Source organism: Fukomys damarensis, unplaced genomic scaffold, assembly GCF_012274545.1.
Source record: "Fukomys damarensis isolate Sample0158 unplaced genomic scaffold, DMR_v1.0_HiC HiC_scaffold_32, whole genome shotgun sequence".
In the NCBI taxonomy this organism is placed as follows: Eukaryota; Metazoa; Chordata; class Mammalia; order Rodentia; family Bathyergidae; genus Fukomys; species Fukomys damarensis.
Window position 1 is genome coordinate 36,038,198 of NW_022900944.1, and position 19,075 is coordinate 36,057,272.

At 40.9% G+C, this 19,075-nt stretch overlaps 1 protein-coding gene across 5 annotated transcripts in view; it reads right to left on the minus strand.

Moving 5' to 3' along the window:
- Positions 1-340: 340 nt before the first annotated feature.
- Ist1 (IST1 factor associated with ESCRT-III) overlaps positions 341-19,075 on the minus strand; it is a 41,659-nt gene continuing 22,924 nt past the window's right edge. For 2 of the 5 annotated variants that reach the window (XM_010644482.3, XM_033757892.1), the window contains exons 2-11: positions 11,700-11,802; positions 10,803-10,873; positions 10,495-10,604; positions 9,994-10,081; positions 5,892-5,975; positions 5,141-5,251; positions 3,902-4,102; positions 3,210-3,302; positions 2,030-2,075; positions 341-813 (exon numbers count right to left, since the gene is read on the minus strand). In XM_010644482.3, coding sequence (XP_010642784.1) covers positions 617-813; positions 2,030-2,075; positions 3,210-3,302; positions 3,902-4,102; positions 5,141-5,251; positions 5,892-5,975; positions 9,994-10,081; positions 10,495-10,604; positions 10,803-10,873; positions 11,700-11,787 — 1,089 coding nt within the window. In that variant the 5' untranslated portion in view covers positions 11,788-11,802 and the 3' untranslated portion in view covers positions 341-616. Of the gene's footprint in view, positions 814-2,029; positions 2,076-3,209; positions 3,303-3,901; positions 4,103-5,140; positions 5,252-5,891; positions 5,976-9,993; positions 10,082-10,494; positions 10,605-10,692; positions 10,874-11,699; positions 11,803-19,075 lie in introns of all 5 variants that reach the window. The other 3 variants (XM_010644480.3, XM_010644481.3, XM_010644478.3) reach the window with 3 other exon arrangements.

Sequence of the window (19,075 nt, forward strand, 5' to 3'; positions counted from 1 at the left end):
TGTGTAAAGGAGAGGGCCCAGCCTCTAGGAACTGTTACTATGACTTCCTGAACCATTTTCTCTCTTCCTTGTGTTAGAGAAAACACACCACGGCCCTGTGTCTCACCACAATCCCCTAATACAGAGGGATTTGTTTCCAAGTCTGGAATTTCAACACAAGGCAAAGATACTCATGAGGTGCTCTTCTCTCTTCAGCCATCTCTGGCAGCTCTTGCCATAATGCTTCATCTTCTCATTCTCCTGGGGAGATCCTGGGAGGGCTAGGTCACTAGAGAACCTGGGATCCCTCTAACAGGAAATAAGACAGGCACGGTTCCAGGCCAGCTGCTTTGGGGAGATCCTGGGAGGGCTAGGTCACTAGAGAACCTGGGATCCCTCTAACAGGAAATAAGACAGGCACGGTTCCAGGGGCCAGCTGCTCTGGCCAGGTGTTAGTCTCTCAGGATCAGCAGAGAACTGGGAAGCAACAGAATTTGGTAGAGTAAGACACCCCCCCACAAAGAGTGTGTTCAGTGATGGTTAACAGATAAAACAGAATTTCATGGAGATTCTTTGTGTACAAGAAAACTGCTCAGTTTCAACTGCCAGAAGTTGGAGGTTACCTAGTTTAAGAGACCTATGTTTTCTTTTTCAGCTCTTCAAATCTCCGGGAAAGATCATCAAAGTCAATGTCTTCAGATGCTGAGGTGCTGCCACCAGCAGATGCAGTCGGTAGCGTGTCTGGCACAGATGGCAATTCTGGCAGTACAAAGTTGTAATTATCCATAGGTCTGGGAGGGGCCTTTGCAGAGACTGCCGGCTTGGGTCCAGGACCTAATTAAATCAGGCAAATACAATTTTTAAAACACTGAAAAAATGGCTCAGATGCCACAATGCCCTTTAGTGGGAGCAAAATGATCAAAATTTAGATGAAAACTCTACATTTTCTAATTACAGTGGAATCCTAGCTGCAGGAAAGTAAGTTTAAGGGGAAAAAAAGTGTGGAACTTGGGGCCAGGTCCACAGATCAGAATGCCCTTTCATAAAGCTCAACTCCTATCAGAACCAGGTCCCAAGTGAGGTACTAGTGTTCATAGAACAAATACTTCCTGTCCTAAGAGCCACTTGGTGGGGGGTGTTTATAAGATTTGATGCATGGGGTTGTTCCGCATTTCTAGTCTTCTATTTTGTATTTTATATTAAAACCCATCCCCTCATCTGCCTCCAGCATGCTTTTATTTATAAAGTTCCAGAATAGGCAAAACTAAATTACAGTAAGTTAGAACAAAAGGAGGGGTGGAGGTGACTGGGAAAAAACACAAGAACTTTCTCTATTTTGGAGTTGCAGGACTGTGCAGTTTCTTTTTAAAATGTAAATTATACGGCTGGGATTTAGCTCAGTGGTTCCACCGCCTGCCTCGCAAGAGCAAGGTCCCTAAATAAAATAAATGTGAATTATATTCTGCCGCCTGCCTCACAAGTGCAACAACCCAAGTTGGATCCCCAGTACCGAAAAAATAAATTAATAAATAAAAATTACACCTCAACAAAATTAACTGTCTAAAGCTTAAACATACTCCCCCAGGTTCCTGGAGTTCTGGAAGTATTTTTTTTTTTAATTAAACAGTTATGTGAACATTTATGATTTGTGCCTATTACATCTCTCTAATGTGGCTCCTCATATTCCACTATGGGTGCGGTACGTGGAGACAGAAGCTCACTACACAGTCCAAGGCAGCCTTGGACTCTCTCTGTATCCCAGGCTGGCCTCAGATACACAATCCTCCTACCTCAACTTCTCAAATGCTGAGATTATAGGTATGTGTCACCAAGCATGGCTCAATACACTACTTAAAAATAGTCAGAATGTAGTGGAAAGTAATAGTGATACCACTTGACAGAAATAGGGAACTTGGGGGAAGATACTTTTTATGTTCTGAAGGAAAAGCTTGAACTCTAACACCCATACTACATTTAGGGAAAGGGCAGGGTACACATAGGTAACATGCTATGGAATGAACAATGAGGATACAGCAGACTTCTCACTCACCAACAATCTGTGTAGAGACATTCTTATCAGCATTAATGTCGTCAACCTGCAACACAAAGATTGTTACAAGAAAAAAAAGCAATGGCATCACTAGAGAAAGTACCAGTATCGGTATGAGCCTTGTGTTTCCCAAGAGCTAAGCTGCTCACCAAAAGCAACACAACCTGCTCCAAAGAAAATGCTGCACTACTTCCACACATCTTTCTTCTACCTTCTAAACAGGTAGACATCATGTGGTACTCTGAATTGCCAAACAGAAAAATTCTTAACACAACATAACCCTTTTTGCCACCTTTGGGGCAAATAGAACTGAACCACTGAATATATCTGTCTACAAGAACCAAGTCCTCAAATGCTAATGAAGATCTCCTACCTCATTCCTACAAACAGCTATAAGCCATGCTTTGACACATGGAAGACTAATGTGGGAGGAAAAAAAGAAACCTAAGGCCCAAGGTAAAACGCATCAGCTAGAGATAAAAGCCAAAGGAAAGAAAACAAGCAAGCTCAGGAACAGGGAGAGCTTTATAAATGAATGATTTACACAGCAAATGCCCACCTAAGTGTTTCTCAGTAAAGTATCTGATGAAAACAGGTCTCAAAAAGCATATACTAAGAAAATGAGGCTGGCAGGAAATCTAATACTAAAGCAAAGCTGTTACAACCACTTGCAGTTCAAGACATCATTACCACATACATCAACTATTTATGGAAGTTTTAACCACAAGACTAAAATGCGAAATTAATGCCATATGCTGAAATTTACTAACCCCTCTGCTTAAGTAAAATCTGGTCACAATTCCTCGAGTGTTGAAAAGTTATAAAATAGATAATTATATCCTAACGCCAACACTATTCCAGCTCAATGTGCTTGTCTGCCTAGCTGGTCAATACGTACAATCCGTTGTATCCTAGTAGGACACTACAACACTGTAAGAACTATAGCTCCTTCCTGATTCCTAACTTCACTGCACACAAAGGATGCCCACCGATGCGACTATGGCTACAACTGCCTCCATCACCACCACCACCACCACCACCATTTCACATATCCAGGGCAGTGTTAAAGCAAGAGAAGAATTCCAAAGATCAAAACTTTGCCTTCCCTGTGGTCATTATTTTGGTCTCTTCATGTGAGATTCACTCTCCTGTTGCTTATAAAACAGGCTCAGGCACTTACAGATTCATACGATGGGGGAGTGGCTGGTATTTGAGGTGGCTGAATATTTGGAAATGCCTGATAAGTTCCCACTGGCAATCCATTGAAATCTGACTGCAAAAGGAGAAAAACAATTTATCAGAGACACTGGCCCAAATTTGAAATTTCTGATGTTTGCATACAGGAAGAGGGAAAATATATAATGTGTGTATTCACATTAAAGATAACTATATTCAAGACCCCACCACCAACAAAAAATGCTCAAAAGGGCCAAATATGGTCACAAGGACTCCAGATTTTCAAAGATCTACAACTAACGGCTATTCTTCTAATCACTAAATTAAGCACTTCAATGTGTAAGAGAGATAATTCTGGTTAGCCTTTCTTATAATGCTTAGCAATGACTTCTTATCTACAAAGTTGGTTTTTCCGCCTGGTAATAAATAGCTATTACTCATTTTTGGAAAAAGCTACTAGCATGACTACACAGGTTCCAAAAATGTTTAGCAAGCCTACCTCAAAAGAGCTTTTTGAGAACTCTTTCTCTAGACTTTTCCGGTAAACCCAAAGGCCCTATTTTTTCCACAGCATGACCACAAAGCTAGTATCAGATATTACTGCTAAATACTCAGACAACCTCTAATTCCTGAGTACATTTATAGGCCCTATTTGTCATCTCCTAAAGTTTACATCTACATTTTATATATACTTACTGGTCCCTTTGGCAATGGATACGAGAAAGGAGGATTCGGAGATGGCATGGGCATGGGCATGGGCATTGGCACTGTTCCATCAGGTCCACCCACAGGTGCTGTGAACCCACCACCACCTCCTCTTCCAGGGCCACCTTTCTTCACATCATCTGTAAATCCAACATCAATAAGATCTGCTTCTACCCCAGGAGGAGCTTCTGCCTGAGAAAGAGAGAGAAACCTGGATCATTAACCCATAGCTAAGGCCAGGTTCCCTAGGAAGCAGACTGTGAGAGGTAAATTAACAAAGTTTACTGCATAGTACTCTTTGGGACCAACACGTGTAGGGAAAGCAGAGGAAGGGGGTTGACAGACTGATGGTGATGGAAAGGGGACGACACTAGACTAACGCAGTCACAGCAGAGGACTCAGCTAATTCCACAGGGAGTTCTGAAAATGGACTGGACCTGCAAAGGTGTCCCCCAAATGGAAGAAAGAGACAGTCTTTAAATCCTGGCACTGACCAGCCAGTAGACACAGGCTGCCCCCTAGGAAAGAAAGACTGGGTAAAACTATATTTTTTATTTTGTGGTTCGGGGGATCGAACTCAGGTCCTTGTGCTTGTGAAGCAGGCGGTGGAACCACTGAGCTAAATCCCCAGCCCCAAAAGCTGTATTTTTTAGCAGAAAATTTCTGAAGAAATTTTTAGCTGTGTGTGAGATGCAAGTTGTTAACATTTTTGAAAGCTGAGAAAATAAATGCTTCCATTTTGATGTCTGTCCAGTGGTGAGGTGAAATGAGGTGGGTGGGGGGAGTGTGAGCGGCACATCAAAGCTTCTACCATACCCCACCAACCTTAACTGCTAAATAATTACTATTTTCCTACTCACCCTGAACACTTCCAGTTTTCTGGCCGGGGTGGGCACAATAAATAAACTGTTTCGGTCTTGCTACTGATAGAGGGATTCACAATGCCTTCAAGTTTACCTGATACTATTAATAACGCCATTTTACATTTGTATCAAAACGTGAACCCTCTCAAAAATACTTTCAGTCATTCACCTAATCTGATCCTTAACTACCTAGAGAGAGGAAGGCATAGTTACTGTTAACCAAATAGGCACTAACTAAACAAAGGCTTAAAACTCACATACCAACTTAAATTAGTGGAAAGACTTTTGTTTTGTTTTGTTTTTTATTTTCCAAAGAAAGTCAGATCGAGACTCATTTTCCTTTGTGCTCTGGGATAGATACACTTACCATGACCACAGAGTCAGGTTCATAGGGTACATTGTAATTCTTGGCAATTTCAATCAGGTATCTCTCTACTAGGATTTTGGGTGGTGCTTCCACACTCAGTTTGTGCATAAGCTGTAAGTAAAAGACTGAGGGTTAAGATGTATCTATACCAACCAGCCCAATCCTAACCCATCTCTTTGTAAATTTAGTTCCTCTTCTTAATTGAGAAAAGGATCAGAGGAGTTATGTAATTCCCCACCCCAGAATCACAGGTACAATACAGGACCCACATTCTTGGATTATATAAATGATCCATACACTGATAAAAGATTACACTACAGCCTTCTACACTTGTATTCAACCCTTCTCCCCACTTTCCTAGCTTCATAGCTCACAAAGGACGGGGGAAGGGAAGTCAGGAACCACAGAGCATTATGATAAGAGATGCTGTGCAGTGGGATGATGATTCTACTGCCAGCTACACAGGCTTCCTTCCTTCTCAACCTTATTATGAAATACACAGCTCTTGATTGACTCAGCCATTCAGCGGTACCACTAGAATCACTGTAGGCAATAAAGTAAACCACAGGTATAGTGGCACATGTCTGTAATCCCAGCTACCTGTGAGACTGAAACAAGTTCAAGGCCAGCCTGGGTAATTCAGCATGACTCATCTCAAAATAAAATGGGCTCAATGGGGACACACGTACAGACGGATGGGGACACAGGACAACACTTTCATACACTGCTTCACAATAAGTACATTTATTACCCGGTCATTAACAGTTCCAATCTGGTTGGTCCTACATAACTTGCCATATTCTTTGCTATACTTGGCACAGAGCTGATCAGCAACCTACAGAGGAAAAAGAACAGTAAATAAAAACAGAAACTATTCCTATACTCTGCCTCAAGATTCTTCATGCCAATATCAAACAAGCTTCATTACATGATTCCCAAAAAACTGAGGTCTATAAAACCTTTACACATTAATTAATGAGTATAACTTAATTCATTTATCCATCTATCCAATAAGCAGCAACTAAATGCCAAACACTATTATAAGCATTATCATATGCACTATAATTATAACAGTGAACAAAGCACTGTTCCTAATCATTAAGTGTCTTAGAGTCTCTGGCAAAATAGTAATCACAGACAGTATATAACTGAAACGGTGGGAAGAGCTACAAAGGGAAGGTATACCACACTACTAGCTTCTAACAGGAGAATTAGATCTGATCAGAAAAGTTAAGTGAGGCTGCCTGAAGGATGTGAGGCTTTGCCAAGATTTAAGAATGACCAGAAGTTAACTGTAGAGGGAAGAGCATTCTAGGAAGAGACGATAGCATGTGCAAAGGCCTCCCTCCTGTAGATTAAAACATGGATGACACTCAAGGCTGAAACTCAGCAAGCCTCTAGGGCAGAACCTGAGGAAGAAGTATGGTAAGAAATGAAGGAAGAAAGAGGCAAACAAGAGCCAGACAATGAAGGGCCATGTAGGTCACCAAATAAAGCTACTAAAGAGCTTTAAAACAAAGGGTAGGATAGTTAGACCTGTGATTTGAACAAAACTCTTCAGGGAGTTCTGATGGCATGAATATACTGAAGAAACCAAAGTAGGACTAGGAAGAATATAAGATGCTACAACTCAGGAAGGAGATGATAACAGTTTTATATGGTCTCAGTGTGGTCTCAACATTCCGGGAGCCCAGAAAGAGCGTTTCTCACTGTATAATTAATATGTAGATTAGCACAGGTACCAGGTACTACACTTTCATCTGTTTTTTGACCTAGTAGTTTTATTGCTTTTTTTTGGTACCAGGGATTGAACGCGGGTCCTTGTGCTTGCAAGGCAGGCAACTGAACCACTGAGCTAAATCCCCAGCCCTTATTGCATTTTTTATTAATTTAAATTTTTATTACATTAATTTATCACTCTTTGCTTATGGCTTTTTGGTTCTGCAGCATATGCAGACCTTTTCCAGTAAGAGATTATGTTCAAATGAGTATGGGGAGACTATAAACAAGCCTGTACAAAAAGCAGTCATTTCTTTTCTCCTTCCACTAAAACCTAATATCTATCTTGTCCTATTTCAATCAGAATATAGGAGGTTACTGTGAGGTTCTAGAGTCCACTCAGAGAAGACAGCAGGGTTACACACTAATAACATGAGAAAACCAAGTGTTGGTCTTCTATGTATCAAACAGTGAGACCTTTGGCTTCCTTCTCCAGTGGCTTCTCAGAAATGCTGACAGCCAACTTGTTTCCAGGTAGAAGATAGGAAGGATTCCTCTGTGGAGAAAATGACCAACCCCAGGAAAGAATGATAGGGAGAACTTTTATAAATAGCAAAAACCTATAAAGTGTTATACTGTAAAATGGCTTCTGCTGTCTCTAACTAATAGGCACCAAAGGCACAACTGCTGAATGAGGCATTTGTCTGACCCTGAGATGACAGGGCATATCAAGACCTTGAGCTCTGAAGAGACTGGAGCCACATGACAGTAAGAGTGTCTAATAAAAGAACCCATTGCTAACATTTACTCCCCGACCCTGAACACCCCCCTTCCTATGGACTAGAATAGATAACTAGGTGAATCTTAAAGGTAAATTCCCCAACGGCAAAGAACTGTTACATCTGGGTTGAAAAGATTAACTATTTTGTGACTGTGATTTGAACTGTGAGAATGAAATGTAACCACCCAAATGAAGTCAAGGCTGTGAAACCCTATGAAAGGAGGAGTTGTAACCCAGTGCACAGTCAATCCAGGCACGGCTTATGTGTGATCAACCCTTACCGATAAGTAAATTTGTTATTTTACTTCCATTCTGCTGTCTCTCTGTGTGTCACTTACTGATTCCTTCCGTAACAAGAAAACTAGTTTCTGGGGCCAGGCATTTAGCTCAGTGGCGCTGCATCTGCCTCACAAGTGCTAGGTCCTGAGTCAATCCCTGGTACCAAGATAAACAAACAAACAAACTCATTTCTGAGACTGGCATCACCCCTGGAAAAAACTTTGCAAAATTATCCAACAGTGAGTATATCTGGCAGTATAGCCACACATGCACCAGGTTCTAATCAGCTTTTGAGTGCTGCACTCTTAAACACAAACCAAGAGCCAAAGATCACCAAGCCTGTGGAAAAGCTACTACAGTTTAATCCAAAGAAATGTTAAACAGATTGAAGGAATATGACCCAAAGAAAAAAAGTTAAAGGGGAAATATCAATATCAAATAGAAGGCATTACAGCCATGAAAGATAAGAAAATTTCAGATGTTAGGAAATTAAGACTTGAGACAACAGCCTAGAAAATAAAACAAAAGGCAATAATGTAAATAAATAGAAACCAACTACTGAATTTGTATCCTTGCTGTCAGTACCTTATCCATATGGTGACAGGCAAGATTTTGGTTAGCACCTGTGTCTTCTATTAGACTAAGCTGTCAATGTATGGGTTGGAGGTATCATTTGCTCACCACCGTTCTCACATGGCTTATCAAAGTGCTCACATGGCTCACAGTATTTGTCCAATAAACATCTATCAGCTAATGAATGACACAAAACACTTATTACTTTAGATGAATGTTAATTTAACTTTACTGGTTACAGTTAAGAACTTTTCTGGGGGCGAGAGGTGTTATTGCTCAGTGATACAGCACTTGCCTAGCATGTGCAAGGCCCTGGTACTGACTCTCAGTACTGGAAAACACACACACACACACACACACACACACACACACACACACACAACACACAACCTCTCTGTAGAGTGAAAATGGTACCAAGATAAACAAACAAACAAACTCATTTCTGAGACTGGCATCACCCCTGGAAAAAACTTTGCAAAATTATCCAACAGTGAGTATATCTGGCAGTATAGCCACACATGCACCAGGTTCTAATCAGCTTTTGAGTGCTGCACTCTTAAACACAAACCAAGAGCCAAAGATCACCAAGCCTGTGGAAAAGCTACTACAGTTTAATCCAAAGAAATGTTAAACAGATTGAAGGAATATGACCCAAAGAAAAAAAGTTAAAGGGGAAATATCAATATCAAATAGAAGGCATTACAGCCATGAAAGATAAGAAAATTTCAGATGTTAGGAAATTAAGACTTGAGACAACAGCCTAGAAAATAAAACAAAAGGCAATAATGTAAATAAATAGAAACCAACTACTGAATTTGTATCCTTGCTGTCAGTACCTTATCCATATGGTGACAGGCAAGATTTTGGTTAGCACCTGTGTCTTCTATTAGACTAAGCTGTCAATGTATGGGTTGGAGGTATCATTTGCTCACCACCGTTCTCACATGGCTTATCAAAGTGCTCACATGGCTCACAGTATTTGTCCAATAAACATCTATCAGCTAATGAATGACACAAAACACTTATTACTTTAGATGAATGTTAATTTAACTTTACTGGTTACAGTTAAGAACTTTTCTGGGGGCGAGAGGTGTTATTGCTCAGTGATACAGCACTTGCCTAGCATGTGCAAGGCCCTGGTACTGACTCTCAGTACTGGAAAACACACACACACACACACACACACACACACACACACACACACAACACACAACTTCTCTGTATAGGGTTAAAAGACTTGTAACAAAAGTAATTTAAAAGACAAAACTGGAAGGTTCATAAAACTTTGCTCCTTAAAAGAATTATTCAAATTTGCTTTATAAAACACTGTTCAGCTCTGTAACAAGGCTTGAAAATGAAAACCAAATTTACAAAGCCTGCTTCAAAAAGCAGCAGCAGAAGGATATAAAACACCTGGTCAAATAAGCAGAAGTGACTCATATTAACAAACCTTCCTAACAAACGAAAAACTACAGACATCACTGACAGACACTGTACTCACTATTTTTAACTCAGCCACTTCTGACTGGAGTCGAGGAGCAGCCCAGATTAGTGTAGATACAGATTCAGCCAGACCAGAATCTAGCTCTCTGATAAAGAAAAAAATTAATAAACATTCTTTAAAACAAAGTAATACAATCCCTGCTTTTCTAAACGTATTTTCGTTTTAGGCTATTTTATACCTCACTGGATCCTTAAAATAATTCTAGACTTCTAAGCCATTTTTTTTACCCTATTTTAATTTTGGGGAACTTTAAGAATTTCCAATCGTCAAGAAATAGCTAATCCAAGACTCAAACTCACGCCTCTTGATTTCAGATTTTTTTTTCAACAGATTCTACATTGAGAACACACCTTCAAATGACTGTTAAGAAAAAGACACCTGGAGATGTCAAATAGTCCCTTTGGGCTAGCCCACTACATATACATGGAAAAAGAGACCAATATTACATCATTCTCATATTCCAGAAGTGATTTAGGTCTTTGACTCAAAATATCTTACTTCATAGACTGAATGAGGCCAAACCGAGCCAGCAGCAGGTCACAGTACAGCTCCAGGATCTCCATGGCCTCCACGAGGTAGTCTTCCCGGATGATGTGCTCCACTCGGATGTGCTCGCTCTACATGGAAAAAGAGACCAATATTACATCATTCTCATATTCCAGAAGTGATTTAGGTCTTTGACTCAAAATATCTTACTTCATAGACTGAATGAGGCCAAACCGAGCCAGCAGCAGGTCACAGTACAGCTCCAGGATCTCCATGGCCTCCACGAGGTAGTCTTCCCGGATGATGTGCTCCACTCGGATCCGTGCTCGCTCATCCTTCCCAGCAGCCAGATAATCCGCAATCTCCTTTCTTGCTTTCTGAGCCAGTTCCGCTAAGGCAAAAATCCCACTCTAGTCACACACCAGTAGGATACTGGAACCTGGATTCTGAGTAGACCTCTACCCCAACAGAGAGAACAGGGTATTTCTACCATAGCCTAGCTCAGTGATGGCAAACCTTTTAGAGTTTCAATGATACAAACAGTCTATTGTGGTATTTGCGCCAACAGGCTCACAACAGTCTTAACTCATACTGCCTTAGCTAATCTACTCCCATTTCATCTACTCCCACCCTCAAATACACCAGAGTTGCTACTATGTGAGAATATTTCCAACTCAAGAGTCTTATTACTATTCTATGGTAATAAAGTACAGTTATCCCTAGTTATTCAAAAGAGATTGGCTCCAGGACACCCCACAGATACCAAAATCCAACAATGATCAAGTCCCTTATATATGATGTCACAGTATTTGCATATAATATCCTGTGTACTTTAAATCATATCTAGGTTATTTATAATCATTAAGAGAATGAATGTACAGATGTGTTGTAATGCATTATTTAGAAATAATGTAAAGAAAAAAACCTGTACATATTACAGATGCAATTTTTCTCTGATTATTTCTGAATGGTACATAGTTGATTGAATCCAAATGTAGAACCCAGGAATGTGGAAGGTCCACACAATGTTCCTTTATCTGCAAAAAGCAACCCATTCTAACTAGTCAGAAAAGGCAGAAATGTATCCGATGCTCAAAAAGATATGCTCTAAAAGATATACTGAAACTTTACAGTACTGGCCCAGAAGATTCAGTATTGGGGTGCTAGCATGTAGTGATGTATTTTGGGAAAGAAAAAGTAAATTATGAATTACTCACTTTTTTTTTTCTCCAGTAGTTTGAGACGGTTTATGACTAATCTCAAATTGACTCGTAAACGCTCAGCTTTAAATCCAGAGCCCAGCATACTGAGCTGTTCCTCCTGGAAAAAGAACCAGTACAATGGCTGTCTTAATAGCTTAAGAATAGCTTAAGAAAGAACACCACTTAGAGACAAATTTGACACTAAAAATGGGGTTTTTGCTCTTCTTTTTCTTCTTGGTATTGGAACTTGAACTCAGGGCCCCACATATGCTAAGCTCATGCTCTACCACAAAGCTCCACGCTCAGCCCTAGAGTATTTTTCTAATACAAAAAAATGACACAAGCTAAATGACATTTTATTAACATATTTCAGCTGCTGTGTAAAGACCTGACTGGAAAAGGATAATGAGACCAATGAGAAAGCTACTACCACAGTCCATGATAAGACATGTCCCGATAAAACATGGCAATACTTAAGACCAGGATAGTATAGCAGTGGTGTGGTAGGTAGAAGCAGCTGGATTTGAAATCTATTTTAAAGTAAAAGCTGGAAGAATCTGGTGAAAGATAAAATGCCCAGGTGAGTGGCACAATGATGGGATGATAAAAAGATCAGAAAACAGGAAGGCCTTCTGCTTTTTTTTTTTTCTTTGGTACTGGGGACTAAACTCCGGACCATGGGATGAAGGCCTTCTGCTTTTAAACTCTCAGCAAGGTTAGTGACTAAAAAAGGTTATCAAGTTTAGACTGAAATTCAAAAATATTTTCATCATCTTAACTCCTCAAAGTTTGCTATTAAATGCTGTGCTGTTCCTTGTGGACAAAGAACCAGGATGGCTACTGTCTGGAGTCAAAATTAGCTTAAGAACTAACACCTTTTAGAGGTATATTTGACACTAAAAGTAGGGTTTTTGCCTTTGGGAAACAGAAATGTCATTAACATCTACTCATATGCAAAGTGAAAAGCCCAAGAAAAAAAGTGCTTTACAAAATTCTACAGAACACTATTTACCAACATTTTTATTTAATAGCAGTTAAGTCAACAAAGCCCCTGCCCCTGCCTCACAAGATCTTAGGCTCTACCATCATATACTGACTGCTATAAATTCCATTTTAAGACAGCACAGTATCTTTTTGTCACTTTTAATACTAGAATCAAAATTCAAAACATGTAATATCCAGACCGAAGTTGAGGATTAAGCCTAGGGCCTTCACCCTGAGCCCCCCCCCCCCCCCCCCGCCGCCCCATCCATCCATCCATCCAATTAGAGGACAAGGTCTTGCTGAATCACTATGTTGCCCAAGCTTGGCTTGAACTTGTAATTGTCCTGCCTCAGCCTCTAAGAGTGCTAAGGTTACAGGTAAGAGTCACCTCTTCTGCTTTACACTACATTTAACAATTAACTGAAGCCCCAGTTTATTTTTTTTCCCCAAGCCCCAATTTAAAACAAGGGTTGTATATCAGTTTCTCTCTGACCCACTATGGTAAATTATGTTCAATCCAAAGAAGAAATATTTACTGATTATATGTCACACTCAGAATACATGCTGGGGATAAGAAGTATAAATAAGGTAAGGTCTCTATCCTTCAAAAGGAACTTATATTCTACTGGGGGTGTAGGGAACAGCTAAGAAAATTTAGCAATTATAATCCTATTTCATAAGGATTATAATTCTAGAGTTTCTCAATTAGAAGTGATTTTTGACCCTAAAGGGACATCGAGGCAATGACTGGAGACATTCTGGGTTTCCACAAGTGGAAAGGGATGCCACTGCCAACTGGTGGGTAGAGACCCGGGATGCTGTTAAACATTCTACAATTAACAGGACTGTGTACCTACAACAAATAATTGTCTGCCTAGAACTGAAATCCAGAGAAATGAGCCAACATATATAGAGAGGTTATGAAAAGCTTTCCAGGAGGAGACAAGACTTACACTGAGTAATGAAAAACAAGTTACCGGCAAAGAGTGAGTGTAAACTTTCCAGAGAAAGTGGTGTGTATAAATTCTGGGTAGCAGAGAACAAGGAGGTTTGCAATTCAACTCAGTACAGTTGAAGCATTTATATGTAAGTATACCTCTGAATCTTAACCTCAAAATTTCAACTACAGCCAGGCTGGGTGGTACACGCCTATAATCCCAGCACTCGGGAGGCAGAGGCAGAAGGATCGCTGTGAGTTTGAGATCAGCGTGGGTTACATAATGAGTTCCAGGTCAGTCTCACTACATAGTGAGCCCCTCTCTCAAAAAACCAAAATAAAAATTTTTTCAACTATAATTTATAGTTATAATTCAACTATAATTTATAGTTATAATTTATAGCACCACAGCAGGTTCTGCTGCTAGCTAGATCCAAAAGATAGCTTTAGTCTCAAGGTATTCATAATGAAAGATGGATGGGAAGGGTAAAAAATAGTAACCACTACTACCAGTTACTCTACCAGGCTTCTGCTCAAGATCAGCAAGCAACTAGTGGTAGAGCTAAGAATAAAACCTAAATTGTCTGAAATCAAAATCAAAGTACATAATCTTTTTTTTTCTTTTTATTGAGTTTATTGGAATAATCTAGGTCCACAATACAGTTACATTAATGGGATCCTGTACCTTCACATGACAGTTCTTGGTTTTCATTTTTCCCCCTTGTCCCTACCCTCCCTTCACCCCCTCTTCCACTCCCCACTTACAAACTCTTTATTTCCTCATATTTTTTCTTTTCCCTTATTTCCTTTCCCCTACCCTTCCCCCTTTTCCCTACACCTTTAGCCTTTTTCTTCCTATTTCACACTTTTAATTATCCCATTAGGATCTTGTGTACTATTATAGTTTTTCATACCAGAGAAACTATTTGGTATTTACCCAAGTAAATAATCTTTACTATATAGTTCTACATCATTTTTGGCACAGTGAAGTTATAGTACAATAGATATTTTTAAACTCCAAAAAAGATTTACTAAATTCCTATTATACTGTAACAGCCACTCAAAATGTACTGCTAAGGAAAAACAGAGTTACTGACTCATTTGTATTGAGCACCACAAAGAAATGGTGCTCTAAAGCTTATTATAAACGATGTGACCGCCTCAACTACCTGCTTGGAAATTCTCTTTCTCCAGGGTGAAAGATAACAAAATTGCAGATCTAAGTGTGGGATTCTAACCGCTATGTAACCCCTAGTTAGCCGCCAGCATATAGCAGCAAGCATTTCTTTCTACCCAGCTCCAAGATAAGATTAAAACAGAGTGTATGGAAGCCTGGTATGTACGGGTAAACAAGATAGCGACTCAAGGCCTCATTAGAACAGAACAGCCTGAGGTCTGGAGATGAAAGGTCAGGTGCACCGTATAGCTGACTCCTTTAGATAGATGGCAGAAAACCGACCCCCTGACCCCTGGCCCACTTGCTGTGCTTGCAATCCTCTTTCCTTGCCTTTGAAAAATTGTGCTAACCCCTATGCTGGGCCTCTCTGAGCTGCTCAGTTCTCAGAGTGCCGTCCGGCCAGACTAAAAAAGGTCTATTTATCAACGAGCCTGGTGTGTTCCTTCCTGGGTGAGTCTCGCTGCTCATCGAGCTCCCAGAGCCTCGCTGAGCTATAGGCCCCAGCATGTTGGAGGCCCTTTGGGCTGTTCAAGGCTCCCGGAAGTACGGCCCTGTGTCTTGCATCCGGAGCCATCGTTGGGCTATAGGACACAACATCGTGAAGGCCCTTTCAGCTGTTCACGCTTCTCGGACTGGAAGTGAGACTTTAGGTCTTACATAATACAAAGTCACAAGTTATGACAGAAAAATGTCAAGATTTCTGGGTGGTATTCTTTTAGTGGGTTTCCCCTCCCCCAGGACTGGGGATTGAACCCAGGGACTTCACACTGAGCAATCCCCAGCATCTTTTTTTGTTTTTTTTTAAATTTTGAAACAGGATCTTGCTAAGTCACCTAAATTCGATTCAAACTTGCAATGCTCATTCTCAGTCTTCCAGAGTGCTAAGATTACAGACTTGTGTCACTATACCTGGCTTTCCATGTGATTTTTAAGTAGCCCACACTGGCACATGTAAGCATCAGTTCCACGATGTGTCGATTTTTTTGTTTGTTTGGGGTTTGTTAGTTTTCAGGCAGGGTCTCACTATGTAGCCCAGGTTGGCCTGGAACTTGCAGGGATCCTCCTGCTCACCTCCGAAGTGTTGGAATTACAGGTGTGCACCACCATGCCTGGCTGATGAGCCAATTCTTGAACACAAAACTGTAGTCATGTCTGTATTTTAACTATTTTCAAGAGGTTTAAAAACACAAAACTTGGGCCAGGGATTTAGCTCAGTGGTTCTGCTGCCTGCCTTGCAAGCGCAAGGTTCTGAGTTCAATCCCTGGTACCAAACGATAAAAAACAAAAACACCAAACTTTTTTTTTCAGACAAGGGTCTCACTTAGTTCAGGCTGGCCTTGAATTCACTAGATAGTCCAGGCTGACCTTGAACTCAGCAGCAAGCTAGCTTCCCGCCTCAACCTCCCAAGTGCTGGGATTATAAACTATGCCCAGTTTAAATATAAAACATTTTGACATAGTAAATCCCACTCCCAGGAACCTAGTCCTAAGGAAATGATCAATGCTTTATGGGTATTTTTATATCAAAATATTTACTACTTTCTTTATCTTTCAGACAGGGCCTTGCTATATATAGTTCAGGCTGGCCTCGAACTCGCAGCAATTCACCTGTCTCAGCCTCCCAAGTCCTGGGATAACTGGTCTGCACCACTGCGCCCAGCCACCACCACATTTTAGGACCAAATTAACAAAATATATTAATCATGAACATTATCAGTTAAACTGTGATATATTTGGTGGAATTTTGCAACAGGGTCTCACTATGTAGTTGAGACTGACCTGGAACTCACTTTGTAGCCCAGGCTGGTCTGGAACTCACAGGGATCCTTCTGCCACAGCCTCCCAAGTGCTGGGATTACAGGCGTGCACCATCACGCCGGGCTATGTATGTAGTTTAAAAAGCAAGTTGTAAACCGTGCACAGTGGCACATTCTGTAATCCCAAACTCTGAGAGGCTGAGGCAAGAGAATTCCAAGTTTGAGCCTAGCCTGGCAACTTAGCAAGACTTCTCAAAATAAAAAACAAAAAAGGGCTGCGGATGCAGCTCAGTGTAAAGGTCCTGGGTTCAGTCTTCAGTATTGTACTACCACATAACAAAACAAAGGTGTATAGGCACTGAAAGGGAAAATTCTCAATGACGAATGTGATCATAAGGTATACCTAAATGTACCAATAAACTTAAAAAAGAAGAGAAAAGAAACCTACATTTGCATAAACAAAGGCTAGACTGTAAATGGGGAGGGGCTGTTGGGGATATAGCTCAGTACTTATTTAGTAGAGTGCTTGCCTAGTACAAGTGGGAACCCAGATTTAATTTAGCCATTCTTAGATGTAAGCTCCTACCAAATGAAAGGAATTTTGGACTATCATTAAAGCCAATGCAAAATGCAAATAATATAAATTCATGTGCTCTTTTAGAAAAGGAAAATATCCATCAAAAAGCATTAACAGGGCCTGAGATTTAGCTCAGTGGTTCCGCCACTTGCCTTGCAAGTGGAAGGACCCAAGTTGGATCCCTGGTACAAAAAAAAAAAAAAAGAAAAGAAAGGCATTAACAACTCTAAGACACAAAAGTTTAAAACAGTGTATTTTCAGGAAAAGGTCTTTTAAGCTTAAGGCCCTGACTAAGGTCATGCAGCTGAGGTGTCTCAACAGAGGGTAGGGTAAATAGTCAAGTAGTGAACTCACTATGCAAGCTCTGGAAAAGCACTGTCAGTTAAGAAGTTAACCCCTGTAGTTTAATCGTTCTCTTTTAAAATCCCATAAACTGTTTACAGAGGGAACAAGATGAAAGGAGTTAGGTACTTAAGGACAGACTGTAACCTCCAGTACTCAGCAGCCAATGAGAAAAGGAGGAAGGAACTGCGCATTAAGATTTATATTGCTCTGAGGGCATGTCAGTCTGCTTGTTAGGCTGGCATACCATTCTTGCAAAAATGAGAAATAAAAGTCCTTGTTTCACTGTTCTTACCTTGAAAGTTATTCTTTGGGTCTGGACAAGTGATTGCATTTCCCAAGAGTAACTTAACAATATATACCAAACATATACCTCCATAGCAGAGTGCTTGCCTAACAGACTTAGCCCTAAATTCCATTCCCAGCACCAGGAGGGGAAGGAAGCAGGTACTTAAAATGAGGTACACATACCCTGAAGGACTGTCTTAGTTTCTCACTGCTGAAACACAATACCAACACCCATACCCACAACTTAAAGGAGGCGGCTCACGCTTATTATTTTGGCTCACGTTTCAAAGTCTCAATCCTTGCACTGTTGGCAGCATGGCAGAAGGGACCCAGCAGAAGAAAGGTGAGTTAGGAAGCAGAGAGAAAACAGGAATAGGGTGGGACCAGGTGTGGTGGCATACACCTGTAATCCAGCACTTGAGAGACTAAGGCAGGCGGACGTAAGGAGTTCAAGGCCAGCCTGGGGAACTAGGTCAAGACCAGCCCGAGCTACATAGCAAGACAGAGTCTCCCCCCAAAAAAGGAGAAATGAGAAGAGAAAAACACCTTACCAGGTTATGCCCCCAATGACTCTTCCTGCCAAGCGCTGCCTCCCACCACCAAGCCACTTGTGGCGCCCACGTAATACAATCACCTTCCACGGGCCCACCTTTAACAACAAAAGGCTTTAGGGTACATTTAGACATAAACCATAACAAAGACACAGAAGGAGACAAGAAGGAGTAGCTTCAACAACATGAGTGAACTCTGGAGGATGTGGATGTCTATTTCACAAAAATGCCTAACATTCACATAACTGCTCCACATCCACCAATGCTAGTTTGGGACCATAGTTACCATGAAAAAGAAAAGGTTTCAAACAGTCTCAAGAATAGAGACACTGAAGACAAAGAGGCGCTAAAATTCTCTCAAAGAGTAATTCCCATGTTTTACGATACAAACAGAAATCAAGCAAGGGGCCAGGGATTTAGCTCAGTGACAAAGTGCCTGCCTGGAAAGCACAAGGTCCTGAGTTCGATCTTTGGTGTGGTGGGAGGGGGGAGATGGACAGAAATCAAGCTTGGTAGTGGTATACAATCGTAATACCAGCAGTTGTGAGGCTGAGGCAGGAGAAGCTGAGTTAAAAGCCAGCTTGGGCTATATAGCAAGAACCTGTCTCAAAAGTAAGTAAACAGCCAGGCGTGGTGGCACACGCCTATAATCCCAGCACTGGGGAGGCTGAGGCAGGAGGATCACTGTGAGTTCCAGACCAGCCTGGGCTACAAAGTGAGTTCCAGTGCAGTCTCAACTACAGAGTGAGACCCTGTCTCAAAAAAAAAAAAGTTGAAT